This window comes from Asterias amurensis, chromosome 16, assembly GCF_032118995.1.
Source record: "Asterias amurensis chromosome 16, ASM3211899v1".
Taxonomy (NCBI): Eukaryota; Metazoa; Echinodermata; class Asteroidea; order Forcipulatida; family Asteriidae; genus Asterias; species Asterias amurensis.
In genome coordinates this window covers 14244710-14267389 of record NC_092663.1, presented here as the reverse complement: position 1 = coordinate 14267389, position 22680 = coordinate 14244710, and the positions used below count along the sequence as shown (strand labels likewise).

At 39.2% G+C, this 22680-nt stretch overlaps 1 protein-coding gene across 1 annotated transcript in view; it reads left to right on the top strand.

The window, feature by feature from the left end:
- The first annotated feature begins 10330 nt into the window (after positions 1-10330).
- Positions 10331-22680, top strand: part of LOC139949229 (urea transporter 1-like) — a 21728-nt gene continuing 9378 nt past the window's right edge. The window contains exons 1-2 of the mRNA XM_071947622.1: positions 10331-10935; positions 14923-15127. Of these exons, the coding sequence (XP_071803723.1) occupies positions 10499-10935; positions 14923-15127 (642 nt within the window). The 5' untranslated portion in view covers positions 10331-10498. The remainder of the gene's footprint in view (positions 10936-14922; positions 15128-22680) is intronic.

Genomic DNA, 22680 nt, shown 5'->3' with positions numbered 1-22680 from the left:
AAAACATCAAGAATTAGCAGTAAATGCATACCATTCCGGTCACTTAGTGTAAAGTGCCCCAAGAAAAGGCAAACAGCTTCGTATACGTTGATTGAATAAACCCCCTATGCCTTAAATCAATTCCCTGAGGCTATGTCGTATTGTCAGTTCAAGCATTGTAATCTACATGGAGATTCACAAATTGTGCATTCAAAGCGATGAACTTGGTTGGCAGAGCTAACTATAGCAGCCTTGAAGGAACACGGGACACGATCGTATAAAGCCACAATGAATCTGAGATGTCACACAGAAGCCAATGTAAAGTGACAACCATGTCGGGGTGTTCATTTGTTTGTTTGTTTGTTTGTTTGTTGTAGCTGTTGTTGGTGTTTTTTTTTATGTATTTATGTATTGCCTAAATTGTGCAACAAGGGTGGTTTTTTGTCTTTCTCTTTTTTTTTCTCTTGCAACTTCAATGACCAAATGAGCCCCAAAATTTCACAGATTTATTGTTTCATGCATATGTTGGGACACAAAACAAGTAAGAATACTGGTCTTTGACAATATTACAAAAGGTATACGGAAGTGTATTTAGAATAGTGATCCGCCGGGCGGAATAGTAGAACCCGATTTTTGTCTTTTCGGTATGTCCTAAATACAGTTCCATAAAAAGGTGGCAAGTGCTTTTAATGAACTCAAAATGGTCTGGGTTTTTTTAAAGAGATATACAGAATATTTTGCAATTATATTGCTATAATATCACGGGGTACATGACGATAAATGGCGACAAGACAAGCTGATAGTTTATCATGGTGCAGCCATCTTGAATTTTCCAGTTGATACCTATATATGTAATCAAACCGAGGCTTGAAGAACAAAATAGTCTGGTTCATATTTTCAAAATGATTATTAGCATTAACTATTGTTATTCGATACAAGGAACATGACCAAGATGGACACAGCATGATACAGATCTATTGCACGACGCACAGCTATATTATTATCATTATCTGTACACCAGGTCTTCTGCAAATTGTAGCTTTGCACTTAGGTTTCCCGCTCCCCGCTCAACATTTATTCCTGACAGCCAATGACGTCATAGACTTCTTCAGATTTGTTGAGTCGTGTCTCTAGTGGGATGCGTTGCCATGGTGACCAACCAAAAACTGATGAGGGCACGTCCCGATCGGCATTGCTGTGCCGTAAACAAGCAGTAGCACCCAGGGTGAGTCCAATTTGCTGACGGATTTGAATGATCAACAAAAAAACATAATTCTGAAGTTATTAAGAAATTCCATAATCGGAGTCCCAAGTCATATTGCTAAGAACAATAATCCGGTGAAACTGGCAATTTCAAAGCAAGACAATGGAAAAGAAAAACTTGACATGGAATCTTATGTAAGCTTCAGGCATATCAGACATACCTCTATAGTTGGCGTGGTAACATTATAATAAATAAGTCGTCATTATAGAGATATCACACCCCTGTGGCAATTACAGCATTGGTAAATAAGTGAGTTTATCAAACTGATGATTTGTCGTCTTGCGTTTTGCAAAAGCATAGTATTTTAAAACATAGTCTTTCAAAATGAATTTTGTTTAAAAAAAAACATCCACATTGGATTTGACTTTTTTATGAATTCAAATCTATTGAGATATCAAACCCTTATATAAATATAGATTATTTCAGCAGATTTGGTGAATAAAGAAAATACATTGTGATCATCCTGCGTTTCGCAAAATACAATCATCAATTTTGATGGGAAAAAAAACACCGTTATTGGTTTTGACTTCTGTTTGACTTTAAAGCAACTGAGATATCACGTCCTTCTGACGATTACAGTAGATTGGTGCCATCCAGCCAATTAGGCTCAAATTCACGCAGCGCTGAGTCAAATTCTCCACTCAAGCACACACCGATCCCAAAGCCCCAATCAAACATTGAACCGTACCTGGCATAGTTTCGATCAAAAAGGGACACCCGTAGCAGGTGCTGTTCAGAGCAAGTCATCAACGATTTAATATTCCCACACGTCGAGGCACGCCGCATAAAAAGGCTCCGAGGTGGCATGCATAGCATCATAACGGTCGAAGATTTTAAAAGCACTGCATGAGCACGTGGTTGTTTGTATGGCTTTGCGCTAGCAACCAATGATATTTATCAATCAGTCCGCGCTACCGCTGTACACATCTTGTGATTGTGACATTTTCAAGAGGTCTTCTCAGATCGACTTTTCGGCCTGCATCTTCAAGGCTGCAAATGCTCTACGGGATAGCCATGCAACCATAGGCCTGGATGACTACTTAAAGCTAAGCCACGATTACGTTTAACACTGACGCAATGAAACCATTCGGGCTGTATAACAACTGGCAGTTCAGCTACGATTGCATGTAACACTGCAATCACTATAGGGAAAACCATCATGTGTCAACACGTGCTGCTGTTATCCAGTTGCTAAATGCGCGGGAAACCTAAAGTTTTTGTGCTCTCTCGGTCGTCTGCTCTTGCATGTTAATCACAACTTTAAACAACTCACTACTGCCATGATGACACACGAGCCTGTTTCAACTCTGATATACGATATATGTTAAAAGGAACCAGCAAGGAGGAAAAGAAAGCAACGTCTTGTGTACTTAATCTGAAAGCCAATACGAACCAGTGCATGATCTCTCACCAAACCATCATTACCTACAACAACGAGCAATGTTGCACAAACGTCGTCTGCATTGCACTTGGTTGTTTCTCCTTACATCTTCATGAGGTAAAGTCAATTAGGTGTGTGGTATAGCTTACACGTGCGTTGATAAAACTCGTTCGGGTTTGTCCTTGCACTTACTGCTGGTAATTAAACAGTTTTCCTCCCGCAGCAATCTGCGACCAGCACGCTCGACTGAAAACATCCGAACTTGGAACACCTTTTTTCTGGCTCGTACTGTCTCCTGATAAAGAAACCTCACCTTCGACTTTACAACTCTAGGAACTCTGTGAATTGATTGGAGAATTCTGGTGAGGGGTTCTCTATATACGAGTATGCTTTACGTCCGGTTCATAAATAGTATGGATAAACTTATACCACGAGGTGAGAGTTTAAGAACGCGGCAGTGAAGAGCGCAGCTTTCTTGCGTTGGTCTTGTCGTCTACTTACAACGCACTGAAAACCTATGTTGGTGAATACACGGTACGTAGCATCATAAAGTAATGGGAACTACCTGTAATGTCTCAACATAATTGTTAGCATTAAAACTTACTTTCTGACGAGCAATGGAGAGCTGTTGATATAGTAAAAACCATTGTGAAAAACGGCTCCCTCTGAAGTAACTTATGTTTTTGGAAAGAAAACACCATTGTCACACGAAGTTGTGTGCGTTCAGATGCTTGATTTCGAGACGTCAAATTCTAAACCTGAGGTCTCGAAATCAAATTCGTGGGAAAATTGCTTCTTTCTCGAAAGCTACATGACTTCAGAGGGAGCCGTTTCTCACATTATCAACCTCTCCCCATTACTCGTCACCATGTAAGGTTTTATGCTAATAATTATTTTGAGTAATTACCAATAGTGTCCACTGCCTTTAAACATCGTTTTATTTTTATCGTGATTAATTATGTATAGCATCTATAATTGTTTCCCACTATCCCTGGGGCAGAATCTCTCAGACTATATCTGTGTGAGAGACTGAGAGATATAGACATTGATCATAGCGTGTTCGTCTGTCAGGTATCCTGTATACGCAGTGTCTATGTCAATTCGATTTCCCAATCATGTACAGGCCCCAGGCTATTTTTATATCAGCCCGACTTTAAGATGTGATGAAAAAAAAAACGAATGAATGGGAAACAAGAAAACAAGATGCCTATTCTGTTGATGCAGCTCCTTAAATGCACTAGACACTATTTGTAATTACTCAAAATAATTTTTAGCATAAAAAACTTACTTGGTAACGAGCAATGGAGAGCTGTTGATAGTATAAAACATTGTGAGAAACGGCTCCCTCTGAAGTAACGTAGTTTTTGAGAAATAAGTAATTTCTCACTGAAATATTTGAATTGAATTTCGATACCTAAGCTGAGATCTCGAATGTAAGCATTTGAAAGCACACAACTTGTGCGACAAGGGTGTTTTTTCTTCCATTAATCTCTCGCAATTTCGACGACTAGTTGAGTTCAAACTTACAAATGTTGGTTATTTTATGCATATGTTGAGATACACCAAGTGAGAAGACTGGTCTTTGACACTAACCAAAGGTGTCCAGTGCCTGTAAGAATATAATTATGAACATTGCGAATTTGTATAGACCTACATCTAAACATCTACATCTATGATTACACAGAACTGAACGGGAAACGAGAAATCAAGATGCCTATGCTGTATGATACCGGAGGCTACACTATTGGGTACTGTCAATGGCGTATCTCAAAATATGCATAAATAACAAACCTGTGTAAATTTGAGCTCAGTTGGTCATCTGAGTTGGGAGAAAATGATGCAAGGAAAAACACCATTGTTTGGACGAATTTGTGTGCTTTCAGATAGGAATAAAATGATTCTAGCTAGAAGTAATTTATTGTTTTAGTGAGAAATTACCTCTATTTCAAAATCTAATGCTACTTCAAAGGGAGTCGTTTCCCACAATGTTTTATACTATCAACAGCTCTCCAATGCTCGTTACCAAGTCAGTTTTTAAGTATTGAGTATTAATTACCAAACGTGTACCTTCCCTTTCAGAATGTAGTAGACCTACATCTATTGTACATCTACATCTATGATTACACTGAACTGAATGGGAAACGAGAATTCAAGATGCCTCTGTCAATACCGTCCCTTATAAGAGTGTAATTAGGTACATTATGAACTGTACAGACCTACATCTCGCAAAATCTTCTGGACAAAGCCCGTGAGGTCATTAGCAGTATCCAGTGTTTGCAATGTTTAAATCCTAAATAAACAATAAAGAGATTAATTGCTCGAACTACATGTTAAATGTCTTTAAAGGGAAAGAATACCTGAATGTTTTATTTACTATGATAAATGTAGATAAGATAAACGCCGTAAAACTACAGCTTAGCAAATAGAATTGGCTGTTGAAACTCTTTAACAACCCAGAGGTCATTATGGTATAACCATAATTCTACCTCCATGTTATAGCCTGCCTCATTAACAAATTAATTACCTTTTCTCCCCGTCCCACCTTTGATCCTGTAAATTCTGGGCTTCCATCTGTTTATGTTCAAACCAACCCGTGAACCCCACCCCCTTTGTCTCCGTATTAATTGTTTACCACCCCCCCCTTGTATTTCCTGCATGTGATTTCTGACCATGTCTCTCTCTATATATGTATTTCTATTTGACCATGCTGATGTCACACTTAAAGACAGTGGACACTATTGGTAATTGTCAAAGATCAGTCTTCTCACTTGGTGTATCTCAACATATGCATACAATGACAAACCTGTGAAAATTTTAGCTTAATCGGTCGTCGTTGCGAGATAATAATGAAAGAAATTAATCATTGTCACACGAAATTGTGTGCTCTCGGATGCTGATTTCGAAATCTCAAATTCTAAATCTGATGTCTCGAAATCAAATTCGTGGAAAATTATTGTTTTTCTCGAAAACTACATCACTTCAGAGGGACCTGTTTCTCGCAATGTTTTATACCATCAATATCTCTCCATCACTCTTTACCAAGTGAGGTTTTATGCTAATAATTATTTTGAGTAATTTACAATAGTGTCCGCACTGCCTTTAAGGTGTACCCCTTTTGTTGTTAGGCACCGGTCTCTATGATGGTGTATAACTGAAGATCAACAAATGAGGGTGCTAGTTTTATGTATACCATCATACTCATTAGACCGGTCTCATTCACACGAGGCAATAAAGCCAGGAAACTACACAGCAGTTCCAGGTAATGTTCAATAAGCAAAATTCATTCACATTTCAGTTGTTCTCATTATTTTTCCTAGGGACATCTGTGTGTCTTTTGGACACACTGTTTTCAATTTGGACACCATATTTTATCGTTCAATTTTTGTTTTATACATGTTCAAAATGTTAGCATAAAAACTAACAATTGGTAACGAGAAACGGAGAGCTGCTGAGAGTATATAACACATTGTGAGAAACGGCTCCCTCTGAAGTAATGTAAAAAATAATTATCTCACTAAATATAAACAATTTAAGCTGAAAGTCTTTTATTTAAAGCTGAAAGCACTCAAATTTACAACAAGTGTGTGTGTTTCTGTCATCATCTCCTGGCAACCTCGATGACCAATTGAGCCCATTTTTTCACAGGCTTGTCATTTTATACATTGTGTTGGGATACACCAAGTGAGAATACTGGTCTTTGACAATATTACCAAACGCGTCCAGCGCCTTTTAATGAATTGTAAATAAACAATTTAAAAACGCAGTTTTAAAATTTCCAGTAATGTTGATACCTTTTTACCGAACCCTGGCTAAAAAAAACTTGCCTATGTTCGGGTGGTAATTGTCCAATGCGGCCGAATTGTTCCCTGTGAATGCAGTCAGTGCGGTTTGGTTGCCTTAATTATTTCGGAAATTTTACCCCGAATGACAAGGACCGTTTTGTTTGGTGACGAGAGAAAATCACAACATGATCAAATTTCATCGAAGCTGCTCAGGCGACAAATGACGCTCACTTTTTCTGCCAAAAGCAAAACAAAATGGACACGGCAATATTGAGCATTGATAATTCTTACAGCAGGGAGAAAGGTCAGCAATTCGATTATTTCTACCCCTTTGGGTATTTTTTTTAAAGATCGAAGGCAGCCTTCACGTACTATAGTATTTACCACAAAAGCATCTTGCAACGTTGTATGAACGCATCCGAAGGACACAAAACATCCGTCGGGTAGGGAGGATGTCAAACAGCAGTTGACTTGCCGTTGTTTCGGAATCGTAATTAATACGTGTGTTGACACTGCGCATATCGGCATGTTCCGGCCAGTGCCTTTTCAGACAAAACGCCAAATGGTCGTCGAAACATCTGCCAATCTATATCCAACCTGCTGTGCTGAACAGAATTAAGAATTAAGAAGAACAATCCGTAGTTTGCTCTTTATCTTCGTGTTTTGTAAACGACCTCGAATTATGATGAGCGATGACAAAACAACACATTTAAATAGCGTGATTTTTGTGAATGGAGTGCATCCGTATTAACCCGTTGATAACCGGCAGTTCGCTGCCATAACAACTTCAAAATATGATTTGTGGCTACCAACAAAACCTCCAGTGAACAGCTATTTTTGATGTTAACATGTTTTGTGTACATGTACATAATCTCTTACAAAATATTAAAGAACACGATAAGTTCACTGGACGCTTTATGGGATTATTGCCTGTTTAATGTTATCATTGCAAAGTTCAATTCCGATCAAAAACGCAACACACAGAATACGGCGCTCAAGAAAATTCGTACCATTCACTCTCTATGCGCGGGACGACTTGCTGTGCTCAATTTCACAAAGCGCTAGAATTACTATTATCTCGAGTTTTAATAAGACGAGAAAACTCGGCTTATAATAAGATTACGGAACTTAACTCGTCTTAAGTCCTAAGATTAATCCTAAGTTAGGGAGCGTTTGGTAAAATCGACGGCTGGCAGCTTACTTAAACTTTATAAGAGTCGACTCACCGACACAGCAATGGAAAAGTAACCCCGTCTGATCTACGGCCTGCGTACAACACAACTCTCAGACTAGGAAAGTCTTTCACGCGTGCACGTTTCATCAAAGATGGCGGTCAATGACGTCATGTACAATCCATGCATTACCAATTATATCCCGATTGTAAAGGAAAACCATATACACATAGGATTTGAGGCTTTGCATGATGAGGTATCAATGTATATTTGGTTTGCGGTAACACCATGTGTGTATCTACTTGCCAGGTAGAGTCTGTTCTTAGAGAACTGTCTAGCTTTATTATACTGCCGCGGAGTAGATAATCGGAGGTTCAGGAGACTTCTCAGTTCTGAGAAGAACTGTCCTGCTTTTTAACTATTACCAGGGCGGATGGTATAGAAATTAGACTTGACTACTACTTAAGCTTATATGAAAACCATATAGGCCTAAAATACAAGCTAATAAGATAATCAAAGTACAAACGGGATGTAATTAAGTGAACATTTTAAAACGCATTCTCATCCTCGTTTGTTTTTCCTACTAACACGTTGAGTAAAAAGGTAAATTGGCTCAGCGCTAAATTCATTCTGTAGGGCCGTCATACTATAATTTCATACGAAAACAAGGTAAGTATTCCTGAGGGTCCGCTTAGCGTTTATTATCCACACTTTTTTTCAGTATGCGTCTCAAACAAAAATAATTAGGTTGTCATTGTTCATTATTGGTTTTCCCTGGTGATTGAGCACTTTGATTGGATTTGGTTGGTTTCCATGACAACATAGTGTCAGTATTCTTCATTGAACATTGTCGTGCAACATGTCGTGTGGTTCATGATTGCTTTTAAGGGCAAGGTACCTTTTGATTTTTAAAATGTATGTAGGCTAAGCCTTCCGTGGACACGATTGGTAGCTGCTCAGTTATTCTCATAAACCTTACTTGGTAACGAGTAATGGCGAGCTGTTGGCAGTACAATACATTGTGAGAAACGGCTCCCGTTGAAGTAACGTAGTTTTCGACTTTGATTTTGAGACCTCAGAATTAGATTTTGAGGTTTCGAAATGAAGCATTTAAAAGCACACAAGTTCGTGTGACAATAATTGTGTTCTATTTTTTCATTATTATCTCGCAACTTCGACGACCAGTTGAGCTCAAATTTTCACAGGTTGTTATTTCATGCATATGTTGAGATACACCAAGTTAGAAGACTTGTCTTTGACAATTACCAATAGTGTCCAGTGTCTTTAAAGGCAGTGGACACTATTGGTAATTGTCAAAGACTAGCCTTCACAGCTGGTGTATCTCAACATAAGCAAGAAATAACTAACCTGTGAAAACTTTAGCTCAATCGGTCATCGAAGTTTCGAGATAATAATAAAAGAAAAAAACACCCTTTTCACACGAAGTTGTGGTTTATTTCGAGACCTCGAATTCTAAACTTGAGGTCTCGAAATCAAATTCGTGGAAAATTACTTCTATCTCGAATATTTTTAAAACCACCAATAGACGATGCATTTTGGGCCTCAGTTGGTAACTTATTCCATATAGCAGCACCAGATTAATTAAAAGATTGCCTAAAACCTTCCATGTAAGGCTTAGGGAGAACAACATTAAGAGAATCAGCATTTCTAGTATTTAACCCATGCCCATTTATACATATTGCAGGCTGAAAAGAAATCCCTCCCCTGTTCAAAAGTCTACCAAGAAAGAGTTCTCATTATAGCATCACCATTTCTTGTGGAGCGCCCCAGTCATAAGAAGTCCCCTCAGGAGACCATTGTATTTTCCCTTCTTTGTTTTACCCTTTGTCCAAACCGTAAATGAGCACTCCGGGGCTCGGGTTAACAAAGAGCTAAAGATTGGTATTAACTGCAAATCACTCTTAAAGGAACACGTTGCCTTGGATCGGACGAGTTGGTCTATAAAAAGCGTTTGTAACCGTTTTTTATAAAATGCATATGGTTGGAAAGATGTTTTAAAAGTAGAATACAATGATCCACACAAGTTTGCCTCGAAATTGCGTGGTTTTCCAAATACTGTGCGAACTAACACGGTCGGCCATTGGGAGTCAAAAATTTGACTCCCATAAATGGCCGACCGTGTTAGTCGACGAGGTAAAAGGAAAACCGTGCAATTTCGAGGCATGTTTGTGTGGATCATTGTATTCTACTTTTAAAACATCTTTCTAATCATATGCATTTTATAAAAAACGGTTACAAACGCTTTTCAAAGACCAACTCGACCAATCCAAGGCAACGTGTTACTTTAATTGCTAAGCAAAGTGCCATTACAAAATATACATTAATCGATTTGTGACATTGACAACTCGTGTTAATCTTCGTGTTTTGTGAAATTATAGAGGAAAAGTGTAGATATATTTTTTGTTCAGCCGAGGTGAAATATTGACCCTATTTAGCATGCATGGCGTGTAGCAAAGAAGTGACGTCATAGGAGAAGGGTCTCTTAGAATCAAATAGACCTTATCGCAAATACCAATGCGCAAGCGCAGACTGTTGAATGAGGTGCATTGTGGGATATATATGAATCAAATTTGTAATCAGCTAGACCACAATGCACCTAATTCCAAGCTTTACGCGCGCACCCCAGTATTTGCGAAAAGGTCTATGGCGCGTAGAGATGCGTGGTATCATTGGGCGCGTATTTTGTAAACACCGTGCGCTCCTTATTAATAACACCGTCTCACGCCAAAATGATAGCCTAGCTAGCTGCATGCACTGCCTTGAATCTGTATGGTGGGTACCGGTTGTACATTTTTACCAAAGTTTTAAAGTGATAACAAAAACTCTAATGGTTCCATTTTCAGGACTGAAGTGCTGAAGGACTGAGGGTTCAACAAGACCCGCCAATCAAACCTTGTGGATGGCAACAGAACTCGGTCACGGTGAAACGACCGAGGCCAAGACTACCATGGCCCGCCTCGTCGGTTTCACTGCTTACTTTACGGGGACCGTGGAGCCCCTGGACCGGTGGGTCGCAACGAAGCCGTGCCCAGTACGATTCCTGAACGCTTGCTGCCGTGGTTTCGGACAGCCCATCTTTTTGAACAACCCAATCAGCGGGCTGATCATCATGGTAGCTTTGTTCGTTCAGAATCCCTGGCAGGCATTATGTGGTATCTTGGGACTCGTTGTGGCCCAGCTGACTGCCATGGCAATGAGGCAGCCGAGAGGGGGCGTGGATAGCGGTGGGGTGGCGTTTCAGGGTCTACTGACCGGCTTGGTGATACCGGCGTTGACCGGTATGCTCGACTGGCAGGCGTGGCTCCTGCTGCCAGTCGCCCTATTCGCTGTATTCAGGTTGGTGTTTTGTATTGTTTGTGGTTGTTTGTTTTGTTTTGCTTGGTCGTTTGTATGTTTGTTTGCTCTTCTTTGGCAGGGGCAGTGGAGCTGGGCATGAAATAATGACATAACCTAATGAAATAATTGTTTTTTAGCAAATCATTGGGCCCGCAAGATCGGTGCCTGTCTTTCACAGGGGACCAGTCTATCTTTCACAAACAACCCCTTGCATTCGCTGCCATTATAGGGCTATAGTCTATACTTGATGTCAAACAATGGATATTTACACGCCGTGTACTTGCATGCATTGTAACTATCATTAGGCCCTATATATCAGCCAATGACAGAAATTTATTCATTTGGCCATCAAAAATGCTCGTCGCGGATCTTGGGCTTGCTTGATGGGAAAGTTCGTCTGTTGAAACGAGAGCCATGCCGTGGTATTCACACTCTAAATTTAGCAATAATTCGCTCATCGACAGTTCTCGGTCTGGCTCGGCGAAATTCGTCAGATAAAACGAACGTAGTGCCGAGATATACACGGGTAAAATAAAACAAATTTGAACGAATCGCTCATCGACAGTTATCGGTCTTGTTCGGCAAAATTCGTCAGAAAAAAACGAACGTAATGCCGAGATATACACGGGTAAAATATAACAAATTTGAACGAATCGCTCATCGACAGTTCTCGGTCTTGCTCGGCAGTGTTCGTTTGGTCATCATGACGAGATTTATACACGGTTTATACATCTAACTTTACCAACGGAATCGCCCATCGGCAGTTCTCGGGCCCGCTCGACAATGTTCGTAATTTAAAACGTACGTCAGGCCGAGATATATATACAATTTAAATCTAATTGTCTTTTATGTTTTATAACAGTCAGTTCCGATCCATTGTCGCACCTGCCCCCAGTGCATTGAATATCAATAACAAATAGCTGCACAATTGACGTTTAATTTAATCAAATTACCGAATGGTTGACCTTCCCAAGCTTTTAGTCTTAATTTAATTCGCAAGGAACTCATCTGCCTGCTTCTGAAATAGACACTACTGCTGCTATAAAATTTAATAAAAAGAAAAACTACTGGAATATAGACTGCAATTTAAAAATGCAATCTTGCTCATTTGGCTAAAAAATGCTAAAAAATACTATTTAGTGTTTATTGTTTGTGACTGGCCCCCAGTTCTACTGGTATTTACTCAAAATAATTATTAGCATAAAACCTTACTTAGTAACGAGTAATGGGGAGAGGTTGATAGTATAACACATTGTGAGAAACAGCTCCCTCTGAAGAAACGTAGTTTTGAGAAAGAGGTTATTTTCTCACTCAGATAAAAAACTTCAGCAGACCAAAAGCCTTTTTATATCTGAAAGCACACAATTAATGTGTGCAACAAGGATGTGTTTTTTGGCCGTTATTATCTTGCAACTGCGTTGACCAATTGAGCCCAAATTTTCACAGACATAATCATTATGTATGTATGTTGGGATACACCAAGTGAGAACACTGGTCTTTGTCAACTACCAAAGGTGTCCAGGGGTGGATTTCACAAAGAGTTAGGACTTACCCTAACTTAGGACTAGTTTTAGGAGATATACAAATTGCATGGATAGTCCTAAGTTAGGACGAGTTACTGGTCCTAACTCGAGATAAGACTAGTCCTAACTCTTTGCCACCCCAGTGCCTTTAAGGAAAGGTTCTTTCCAGCACTTGGCCTCTCTACACAAATAAAAAAGATCGCTGTTCGACATACAAAACATTTCACATGTATTCCAATACAGTTTACGGTGTACAGTAAGTATACTATCCATGATTATAATTGTATAAAGTAAAATCAAATATACAGCCTACTTGAATGGGCTACACTTATGTCCACGTGCTACGATTTTAAAATGTCAGGCTATATCTATAGGTGCTGCATATTGACTTGAAAACCAAATCTACAGCTTAAAGGCAGTGGACACTATTGGTAATAACTCAAAATAATTATCAGCATAAAACCTCACTTGGTTACGATTAATGGGGAGAGGTTGATAGTATAAAACATTGTGAGAAACGGCTCCCTCTGAAGTGACGTAGTTTTCGAGAAAGAAGTATTTTTCCACAATTGATTTCGAGACCTCAAGTTTAGAATTTGAGGTCTTGAAATCATGCATCTGAAAGCACACAACTTCGTGTGACAAGGGTGTGTTTTTCTTTCATAGTTATCTCGCAACTCTAACGACCAATCGAGCTCAAATTTTAACAGGTTTGTTATTTTATGCACAGGTTGCGATACACCAAGATAAGAAGACTGGTCTTTGACAATTACCAATAGTGTCTAGTATCTTTAACCCTAGACTGAGTACTTAGCTGTATGTACCATATGGCACATGAGCATGGTCCTTTCTATAATATGCAAACACTAACGCCAGTAGCCACTGACTGTTGAAGACTTATATCGCCACTCGACCTATACAGCCCGTTTTATACTTCCTGCGAGTTCGAATGCGATACGTCACAATGTGTTTTTTTTTTTTTGCAGCGAACGTTTCGAAGGGGTTGAGCACATTTCAACTGATGCGAATTATTTTTTTGCCAATTAATTTACCACATTTTTAAATGAAATTTTCCCATGTTACTTGTATTGTGTATTATGGGTAGATAAACTTTTGACTTCTTCGTGCTGAAGCAACAGTTGTTACATTACATCGAAAGAAAAATGAGACGATCCACTGTTGGAAAACAAACTATCATCACTTTTCCCAATGAAACTGTAATCACATTATACGGTGGTTGTGTAGCTGTTTAATAGTGCGTGAACTTAATCGCTGTATCTCACAAGCCATGCTGGACCCATTAAAGAGGGCTTTAAAAACGTACGGAAGTGCAATCCTGGTCACAAACGATACGTGTTCCGGAGTTAAATCCTATTCTTCCACGATAGTGTTCCGGAGTTGAACCCTACTCTGTCGTCCCTACTCTTCCATATACTTGCATATGACGTCACCGTTCAAATATTTGCCCTACAAGATGGCGTCTGCTAGCGTGTGCGTGTGGGTGTGCGTGCTTGTGCCGTAGAAATCAAACCGGGAATGCTGCGTGCTGCGTGTTTCTTTGATGAACGCGTTTAGACGCGCATCGGTTTGACCTACAAGATGGCGACTTGCATAGCAGCAAAGAGGTATACCTATAATACGGTCTATTGAGTGGTAGATGATTCTCTCTGTCACTCACGCTGTACCGCCTTTAACTATACACTTCATGCTCAAATTATTCAAAACAAAAAATAAAGCCCGAATGTTAGATGTTTTTATGTAATGTTTCTCATTCGATCATCAAAACAGAGAACTTTTAAAGGCACTGGAACCTATTGGTAACTACTCGATTGTAAGTAATAAAAAACTTACTCGGTAACGACCAACAGAAAACCGTTGAAAGTAGAACTCCCTCTGAAGTAGTTTTTGAGAAAGGGGTAATTGTTCACTCAAATATTTCAAGACGTTCAGGCCTTGAGTCTTTTTAGGCATCTGAAAGCAGCGAAGAACACAAGTTTGAGCAACAATAGTATTTCTTTCTTGTACAATTCTCTTGCAACTTGGTTATGATTGGTTATGTTATGCATATATGTTGAGATACGCCAATAAGAGTTCAGATCTGTGACAATGACCTAGGGTGACCTGCCGTCGGTTTCACAAAACTCTTCCTAACTTCAGACTAATCTTAGGACTTAGTCCCAACCCTGCACTGTAGCACGCAGACATTAAGATTAATCCTAAGTTAGGACGAGTTACTCGTCCTAACTCGAGATAAGACGAGTCCTAACTCTTTGTGAAATCGACCCCAGTGTCTTTAACAAAAGAAAATAGTTAACTTGGGAAGTCCTCGGTTTTACTACAAATCCGTTCTGCATAGTCTGTTTGGCTTGACACGATTTTGAAATATTATCACCGATCCTCCACTAACATTTCTTTGAGACTGCAATAACAATGTGATACATCTACTCCATCTCCCACCACACAGCGTGTTCCTCTCCAGCGCACTCGGCAATCTCCTTGGCCAGTGGGGCATACCTGCCTTCAACCTACCCTTCAACGTCGCCACGTTTCTCTTCGTGGCTGCATCCGGCCCCACCCATCCATACTTCCGCCCCGCTCCAGCGGGACCTCAAGTGGGTATGATGACGGTGGTGCCTAACGCTACGGATCAACCGATCAACTGGCTAATGGTGGGTAGATTTTAAGTTTATGTAATATTATTTGAGGCAGTGTGAGAGGTTGTGCAAGTCTCGCGTGAATTAGAACATCCATGACGCAGTTTTTTTCTTAAGTATATGCCACCCTGAAAAAAATTCCTGATATTTTGTTTTAAGATTCCTTTTTTGAAATCGATTTATAAGAAGAAAAACAATCCTTATTGAAAAGCACGACGACAGTGACAATTTCGGTGTACAGGAAAAAAACTGCTTCCGGGACCAAGTTGGAATATCGAGTTTTAATTTAATCTCCCGATGTACGAGTGTAGCTTCGTGCAAACACAGGGTTAATACATCATCAAGTCGCTAGTTAAATCTAGACATCATTCTCACCGAAACGTCGTCCTTAATCTCAGTTTGGGAGCCCCCCCCCCCCCCACATGTTTTACTAATGTAAAGCGCACCATGGAAAAGATTACTTCGGTGTTACATGACGTCTTACATCTCCCCCCCCCCCCCCCCCCATTTTTGCGACCTTCGCTGAAAGCACATAAACCTCATCCTCAAGAGACACAAATCCCCTGATACGTGCTACTTTTTCAATTTACTTGGAGTGAACTTAAGCCGATGAGTAATTCGCCGGAAGAAGCAGACTCACAATCCTCGTACTTTTATTACACTTTTCTCCTCTTAAAGCCATTGGACACTTTCGGTAAACAGTATTGTCAAAAGACCCACACTTCGTGTATCACAACTTATATTATAAATCAACAAACCTGTGAAATTTTAGGCTCAATCGGTCATCGGAGTCGGGAGAATATGCGGGAAAACCCACCCTTGTTTCTGCACGTTTCGCGCATGTCATGACATGTGTTTAAAATAAATCCGTAATTCTCGATATCGAGAAATGCTAATTGTTTTATTGTTTTCTCAAAAAGTAAAGCATTTCATGGAATAATATTTTGAGAGAAGTCTTTCACCATTACCTTCTGTAAACTCTGTAACTTATTTGTAAATCTGTGAACTTTTTTTTCTGTTCCGAAAGTGTATAATGGCTTTAAAGACACTGGACACATTTGATAATATTAACAAAGACCAGTATTCTTTCTTAGTGTTTCTCAACATATGCATAGAATAACAAATCTGCGAAAATGTTGTCTCAATTTTGGTCAACGAAGATGTAAGAGAAAAATGAAAGAAAATACACCCTTGCTGCACACATTGTGTGAATTCAGATGCATAATTAAAGGCTAAGGCTTTAAGTCTTTTAAAATTTGAGTGAGAAATCACCTCTTTCTCAAAAACTGTTACTTCATCAGAGGGAGACGTTTCTCACAATGTTTGATACTATCAACAGCTCCCCATTGCTCGTTATATATACCAAGTAAGTTTTTATGATAAAAATATTTAATTCTTACAAATTGTCTAGTGCCTTTAAAAGATTTGGGTACTTTTTCAAAGTGTCCACAGATTTACATTAAACTTACAGGGTTTGAAGATAATGATAGTGGAAAGCGTCCCTTCAAATATTACTCACGGTTGTGTAGTTTTTGACAATGAGTAAAACAAGTCACAAAATAATTCGTCTCAAAAGACCAACATTATTTTAGCATGTAAAATCCCCTTAACCAGTTATGATCTGGTTAATACGTTTCTGTTATGTCCCGAAACTTGAATCTGAGAAGCAGTACTGCAGTGACGCTTCTCAAGTTCCCAGGTATCCCTATTACTTAGGGATTATTCTTCCTGCATGAGCATGATTATTCGCTCAATTTTTCGGCGATGCGTCAAAAACGCGACACCTTTAGAAATTAAACTTTCACATGTTAGTTTTATTGTACACGTCTATAAGTATTGTGTGCATCATTAATAATGTTAACACTCAAAAGGTTCCCAAAACCAGAGGTACACTGTGCCTTTAATGAAGGCATGTATGATTCAGGTTAGATGAAGAAAAAAATGTAGAGCGAGAACCAACAAAATTCTTTACCATTTCTCTTGAATGCAAATTAGCGAACTGGTTGGCCGAACGACGCAGGCCTGCTCATTTCTCCCCTTTGTTATCAAATTCTGTGGTTGACAAAAAATGGAAATGATTTGATTTTGTTTTCCTCACAGAAAACTATTTCCAGATTCTTTTTAAAAAGTGCATCATGCGGAAAGCATTATAAGATAGATAAAATGTTGGTAAAAACTGGCCTCGCAGCACAAAGACTGAATTACAACAATTTTACATTCAAAAGTACTACAAATAAAAGAGGTGAACTACGCCACTACTATTGAAGCCTCAATTTTAATATTTATTGAAGCCTCAATTTTACAATTATTTTCAGAGCATTCATGCGAGTCATAAATGTGCCCCGTTATTCAAAGCCACCATGGCCGATTTATAGAATTTAACTCGCGAAGTCAGACTGGTTTTGAAATATTGAAATGAATTAGGCCTATTATCAACAAGAACAAAAAGTGAAAGTGTTATTATTGGTGTGTGCAAACCTTCATTTGGACACTGTTGGTAATTGTCAAAGACATGTCTTCTCACTTGGTGTATCTCAGCATATGCATAAAATAACAAACCTGTGAAAATTTGAGCTTGATTGGTCGTCGGAGTTGCGAGATAACTATGAACGAAAAAAAAAACGACCCTTGTCACACGAAGTTGTGTGCTTTCAGATGCTTGATTTCGAGACCTCAAATTCTAAACTATAATTAAGGTCTCGAAATCAAATTCGCGGACAATTACTTCTTTCTCGAAAACTGCGTCACTTCAGAGGGAGCCGTTTCTCACAATGTCTTATACTATCATCCTCTCCTTATTACTCGTTACCAAGTAAGGTTTCATGCTAATAAATATTTTAATAATTACCAATGGTGTCCACTGCCTTCAAAGACAGTGGACACTATCGATAATTGTCAAAGACTAGTCTTCACAGTTGGTGTATCTCAACATATGCATACAATAACAAACCCGTGAAAATTTGAGCTCAATCAGTCGTCGAAGTTGCCGAGATAATAATGAAAGAAAAAACACCCTCCGTCACACGAATTTGTGCTTTATGATGCTTGATTTCGAGACCTCAAATTCTAAACCTAAGGTCTCGAAATCAAATTCGTGGACATTTACTTCATTCTTGAAAACTGCGTCACTTCAGAGGGAGCCGTTTCTCACAATGTTTTATACTATCAACTTTTCCCCATTACTCGTTACCAGTTGAGGTTTTATGCTGATAATTATTTTGAGTAATTACCAATAGTGTCCTCTGCCTTTCATCATGCCTTCAAGCCTCCTTATTTTTTATTAACGCAGGATAAATATTTACTTGAGATCCACTAGAGAAGTTATTGACCACTGCAACTGTAGGCCAACACATCTCCCTAAGGATCAGAGAAACATCGTCAAAATGTCTCCCTGTGTTTACAGTGTCAGTAATTCCAGACGCAGCTTTTTTGTGTTCAAACCTACTTGCATACAAATTATGTGCCTTCATTTCTATCTTTATATTATGATAAAGAGAAAGGGGCTGCCAAGAAAAGTAATTGATTGGTCTTAAAGGGGCACGCTGCCTTTTCTTGATTTAAGCACTTTAGGCTATATATTAAAGACGTTTGTTTTGAAACAAATATAGGAAAGGTATTTTAAAAGAAGGATTAACATCAAATAATATCCATTGAAATTGAATTTGTACATTTGGGTAATTTATTGCCAGAACACAGGCTGCTAAATAAAAAACAAATTTTTGACTCCAAAAAAAACCAAAAAAAAAACAGACTAATAAAATAATTTCAATATTTGGAGAAGATATCTCTTTTCTAAAAAACTACGTTACTTCAGAGGGAGCCGTTTCTCAAATAGTTGTATACCGTCAACAGCTCTCCATTGCTCGTTACCAAGTAAATGTTTATACTAACTGAGATCGAATCACCAGAGTGTCCAGTGCCTTTAAGCGCATTTCACAAGTTAGCAATTTATTTGAGCAGAGCGCCCTCGGCTCAGATCAAAGAGGGATTTTCATTGACCATTCACATGCGCCGCACGTACACATCTGTGTGTTTCCAATAATTCCTCATCGGTTTACCTCTAAGGTGGCCGCTCGGCCCTTGATGACGTCAATGGATAAGGTCCCCTGATAAGGTCAATTTGAAGACCGTGTATCTCTAGTTCTTCACGCGACACTCTTGCCTTGTTCTATGCCGGTCAATTTCCATAATAGCAATATATAGGCATCAAGTGGACTCACAGAGAGTTTGTTTGTCTCGCAAAGCCCGTAGGTATACAATATTGACTTCGAGGCACTGAACACTATTGGTAATTACTCAAAATATTTGTTAGCATAAAAACTTACTTTTTTATACGAGCAACAGGGAGCTGTCGTTGCTAGTATAAAACATAGTGAGAAACGGCTCCCTCTGAAGTAAAGTAGTTTTTGAGAAAGAGTTAATTTCTAAATCAAATTATAAAAGACTTCAGCTGAAGCCTTTTATTATGAGTCATTATTCTCTTGCAAATTAATTCGGTGACCAATTCGGCCCAAATTTTCACAGGTATATAATTGTATACATTTGTTGGGATACACGAAGTTAGAAGTGAGTGGTCTTTCACAAACTTAAACTTTGTTCGGACGATCCTTTCCAATCCAGCTTAGCGGTGCGTGCCGAGCGAGCTAAACAAATCATGGCCCAGTATTAATTTTGAAATTGACCGTGCGGTGGTGTCTGTGTGCGAGCTGCGATGCATCTCGGAGAGTCATTTACGAATTCCCATTTCGCCGACTGAATCGGAAACAAACAGATTTATTATCCACGCGGGTCGTTACTGAGTGATACCGATGCTCAACACTGAACTAGGAAAGAGAATTTACATGGCAGGTGGGTTGCTGTGATGATGAGATATAAATAGAAAGAAGATGAAAAAGGGGGAAATAAGAAAAAATTAAAAGGCGGGGGACGGGAAGAGTATAAAGGAAAACAAGCAGCAGCCAAAATCCCATCTGGTATCTTTTAAAGGCAGTGGACACTATTGGTAATTGTCAAAGACTAGCCTTCACAGTTAGTGTATCTCAACATAATGTATAAAATAACTCACCTGTGAAAATTTGAGCTCAATCTGTCAACGAAGTTGAGAGATAATAATGAAAGAAAAAACACCCTTGTCACACGAAGTTGTGCGTGTTTAGATGGTTGATTTCGAGACCTCAAGTTCTAAATCTGAGGTCTCGAAATCAAGAAGGAGCCGTTTCTCAAAATGTTTTATACCATCAACCTCTCCCCATTACTCGTCACCGAGAAAGGTTTTATGTAAATAATTATTTTGAGTAGTTACCACCAGTGTCCACTGCCTTTAAAGACCCTGGACACTATTGGTAATTGTCTAAGACCATTCTTCTCACTGTATCTCAACACTTTATATGCATAAAATAACAAACCTGTGACAATTTGAACTCAATTTGTCGTCGAAGTTGCGGGATATATAACTATGAAAGAAAAAATACCCTTGTCACACGAAGTTGTGTGCTTTCAGATGCTTGATTTCGAGACCTCAAATTCTAAACCTGAGGTCTCCAAATCAAATTCGTGGAAAATTACTCCTTTCTCGAAAACTACTCCACTTCAGAGGGAGCCGTTTCTTACAATGTTTTATACTACCAACCTCCCCCATTACTCGATCAGGTAAGGTTTTATGCTTTTAATTATTTTGAGTAATTACCAACAGTGTCCACTGCCTTTAATTATGCTGGTGCTGCTATGGAAATAATTACATAAAGGCCCAGAATGCATCGTCTATTTGTTGATTTAAAAAAGTATATAAACAAATTAACTTTAAACAGTTTCTTTGATTCGTCAAAAAAAAAAAAAAAAAAAAAAAAAAAAATCAAAGTTTTACGATACAACCCTGGAAAAAAAGAGCATATAATCATGTGACATTTTTTAATAATATTATACCAGCAACGGGAATTGAAATACTGCCAAGGCAACTTTCCTTACACGTTTTAATGTTATATAAAACAAATTTAATTTCCTGTCACTGCGAGGACATACTGCCGAACATGATGCCCGGGGTAATAAACCCGTAATGGATACCTTAGTGCCCGGTAACGTCTGAAACCCCTCGATGAATGCAAATAATATGTTCGCCCATGAGTCAATACTTCAGCACATGATATTTAAGCCGTTACTAATAATAAACAATGGGGAAAGGCCTGAAATTGTGCACGAAAATAACACGAGCACAACCTCTAAGATTTATGGTGCTGGTGTCTCTTGAAAACCTGTCCGCGGGAGGTTCTGTCTCCCATGTACTCTTGATTCAATGCTGTTGGCAACAACTACATGCAGTGCATATTATACACGAATGTGCATACAGTACATTGTACAACGTGAGTACGGTCGTGTCTGTCAACCTCGTACGCGTGGCTATGTAATGCACACCGTACATATGGTACATGTACATACGTGTACATACGTTGTGACGATGCACGCTTTGTTTAATGTTTGGGGTGCGCTAGCGGAATTCAGTGGGGACTCATGCCGGTGGCGGCCGGCTGGAGCGCCTTGATCAAGGCTATCCCCCATGGGAAACGAATATTGGCTAGAGGAGGATGAAAAGAGGGCAACATCAGAAGAAGTTTGTACAAAGACCGCAATATAAGGGGACAGAGAGTGGGATAAAATTTCCTGCCACACATTGACTTAAGTGTTAATATCATATCAGGCCAGATCAAGCGTAACATGTCTCAATTTGGCAGACTGTAGACTTTTGGACAAGTCGTTAAACTGTCCCACGCGGCGAGATAGTCGAGTTGTGGCGGTGCTCTCGCGAGGAGCTTGGGATGATGTTAACGTCATCCCCAAAGCTTCTGATGAAGACTAAACAAGCTGTAGCCAGTCGAAACGTCGAGAAGACCGACGTGTATCGCTCCATGCCTGTTAGTGACTTGATGAATACAAGATTAGATAAGTCTCTTCCGTCTTCTTAAAGACAACATTTATAAATGGTCGAAACGTCAAGAAGACCGTTCTACACGTAAAACGTGTCCTCCATCTCTCGTTAGTTATATTGATGAAGACTAGTCTACTACTAAAGGTTAAAACTTATCCACAAGCTCTCACGTCTTCTAATAAAGACTAAAGCTGTATAACGTCAAGACCTGACAAGGGGACGACTAAAGGGTTTACATTATCCTAGAGCTCTTCCGTCTTCTAATGAAGACTAAAGCTGTAACCTGTCGAAGCGTCAAGACTAGACAAATCGACATAACTAAATATCAGTCCAAAGCTCTTCAGAATTCAAAAGACGACTAGTATACTCCCATCTGTTGTTAGTCTCTTGAATGAAGAAAAGAGAAGACAAGTCAAAACGCCTACAGGGTTAACATAATCCCAAGTTCCTCGCGAGAGCACCGCCACAACTCGACTATCTCACCGCGTGGGACAGTTAACGACTTGTCCACAAGTCTACACTCTGCCAAATTGTGACCCACTCTGTGAAAATGAGTCACATGTCGCCCAATGCAATATTAAGTTATGGACAGTTTAATGTGGAAACTGAAAAAAAAAAATGAAAACAAAACATTTTCTTTTTAAGATCT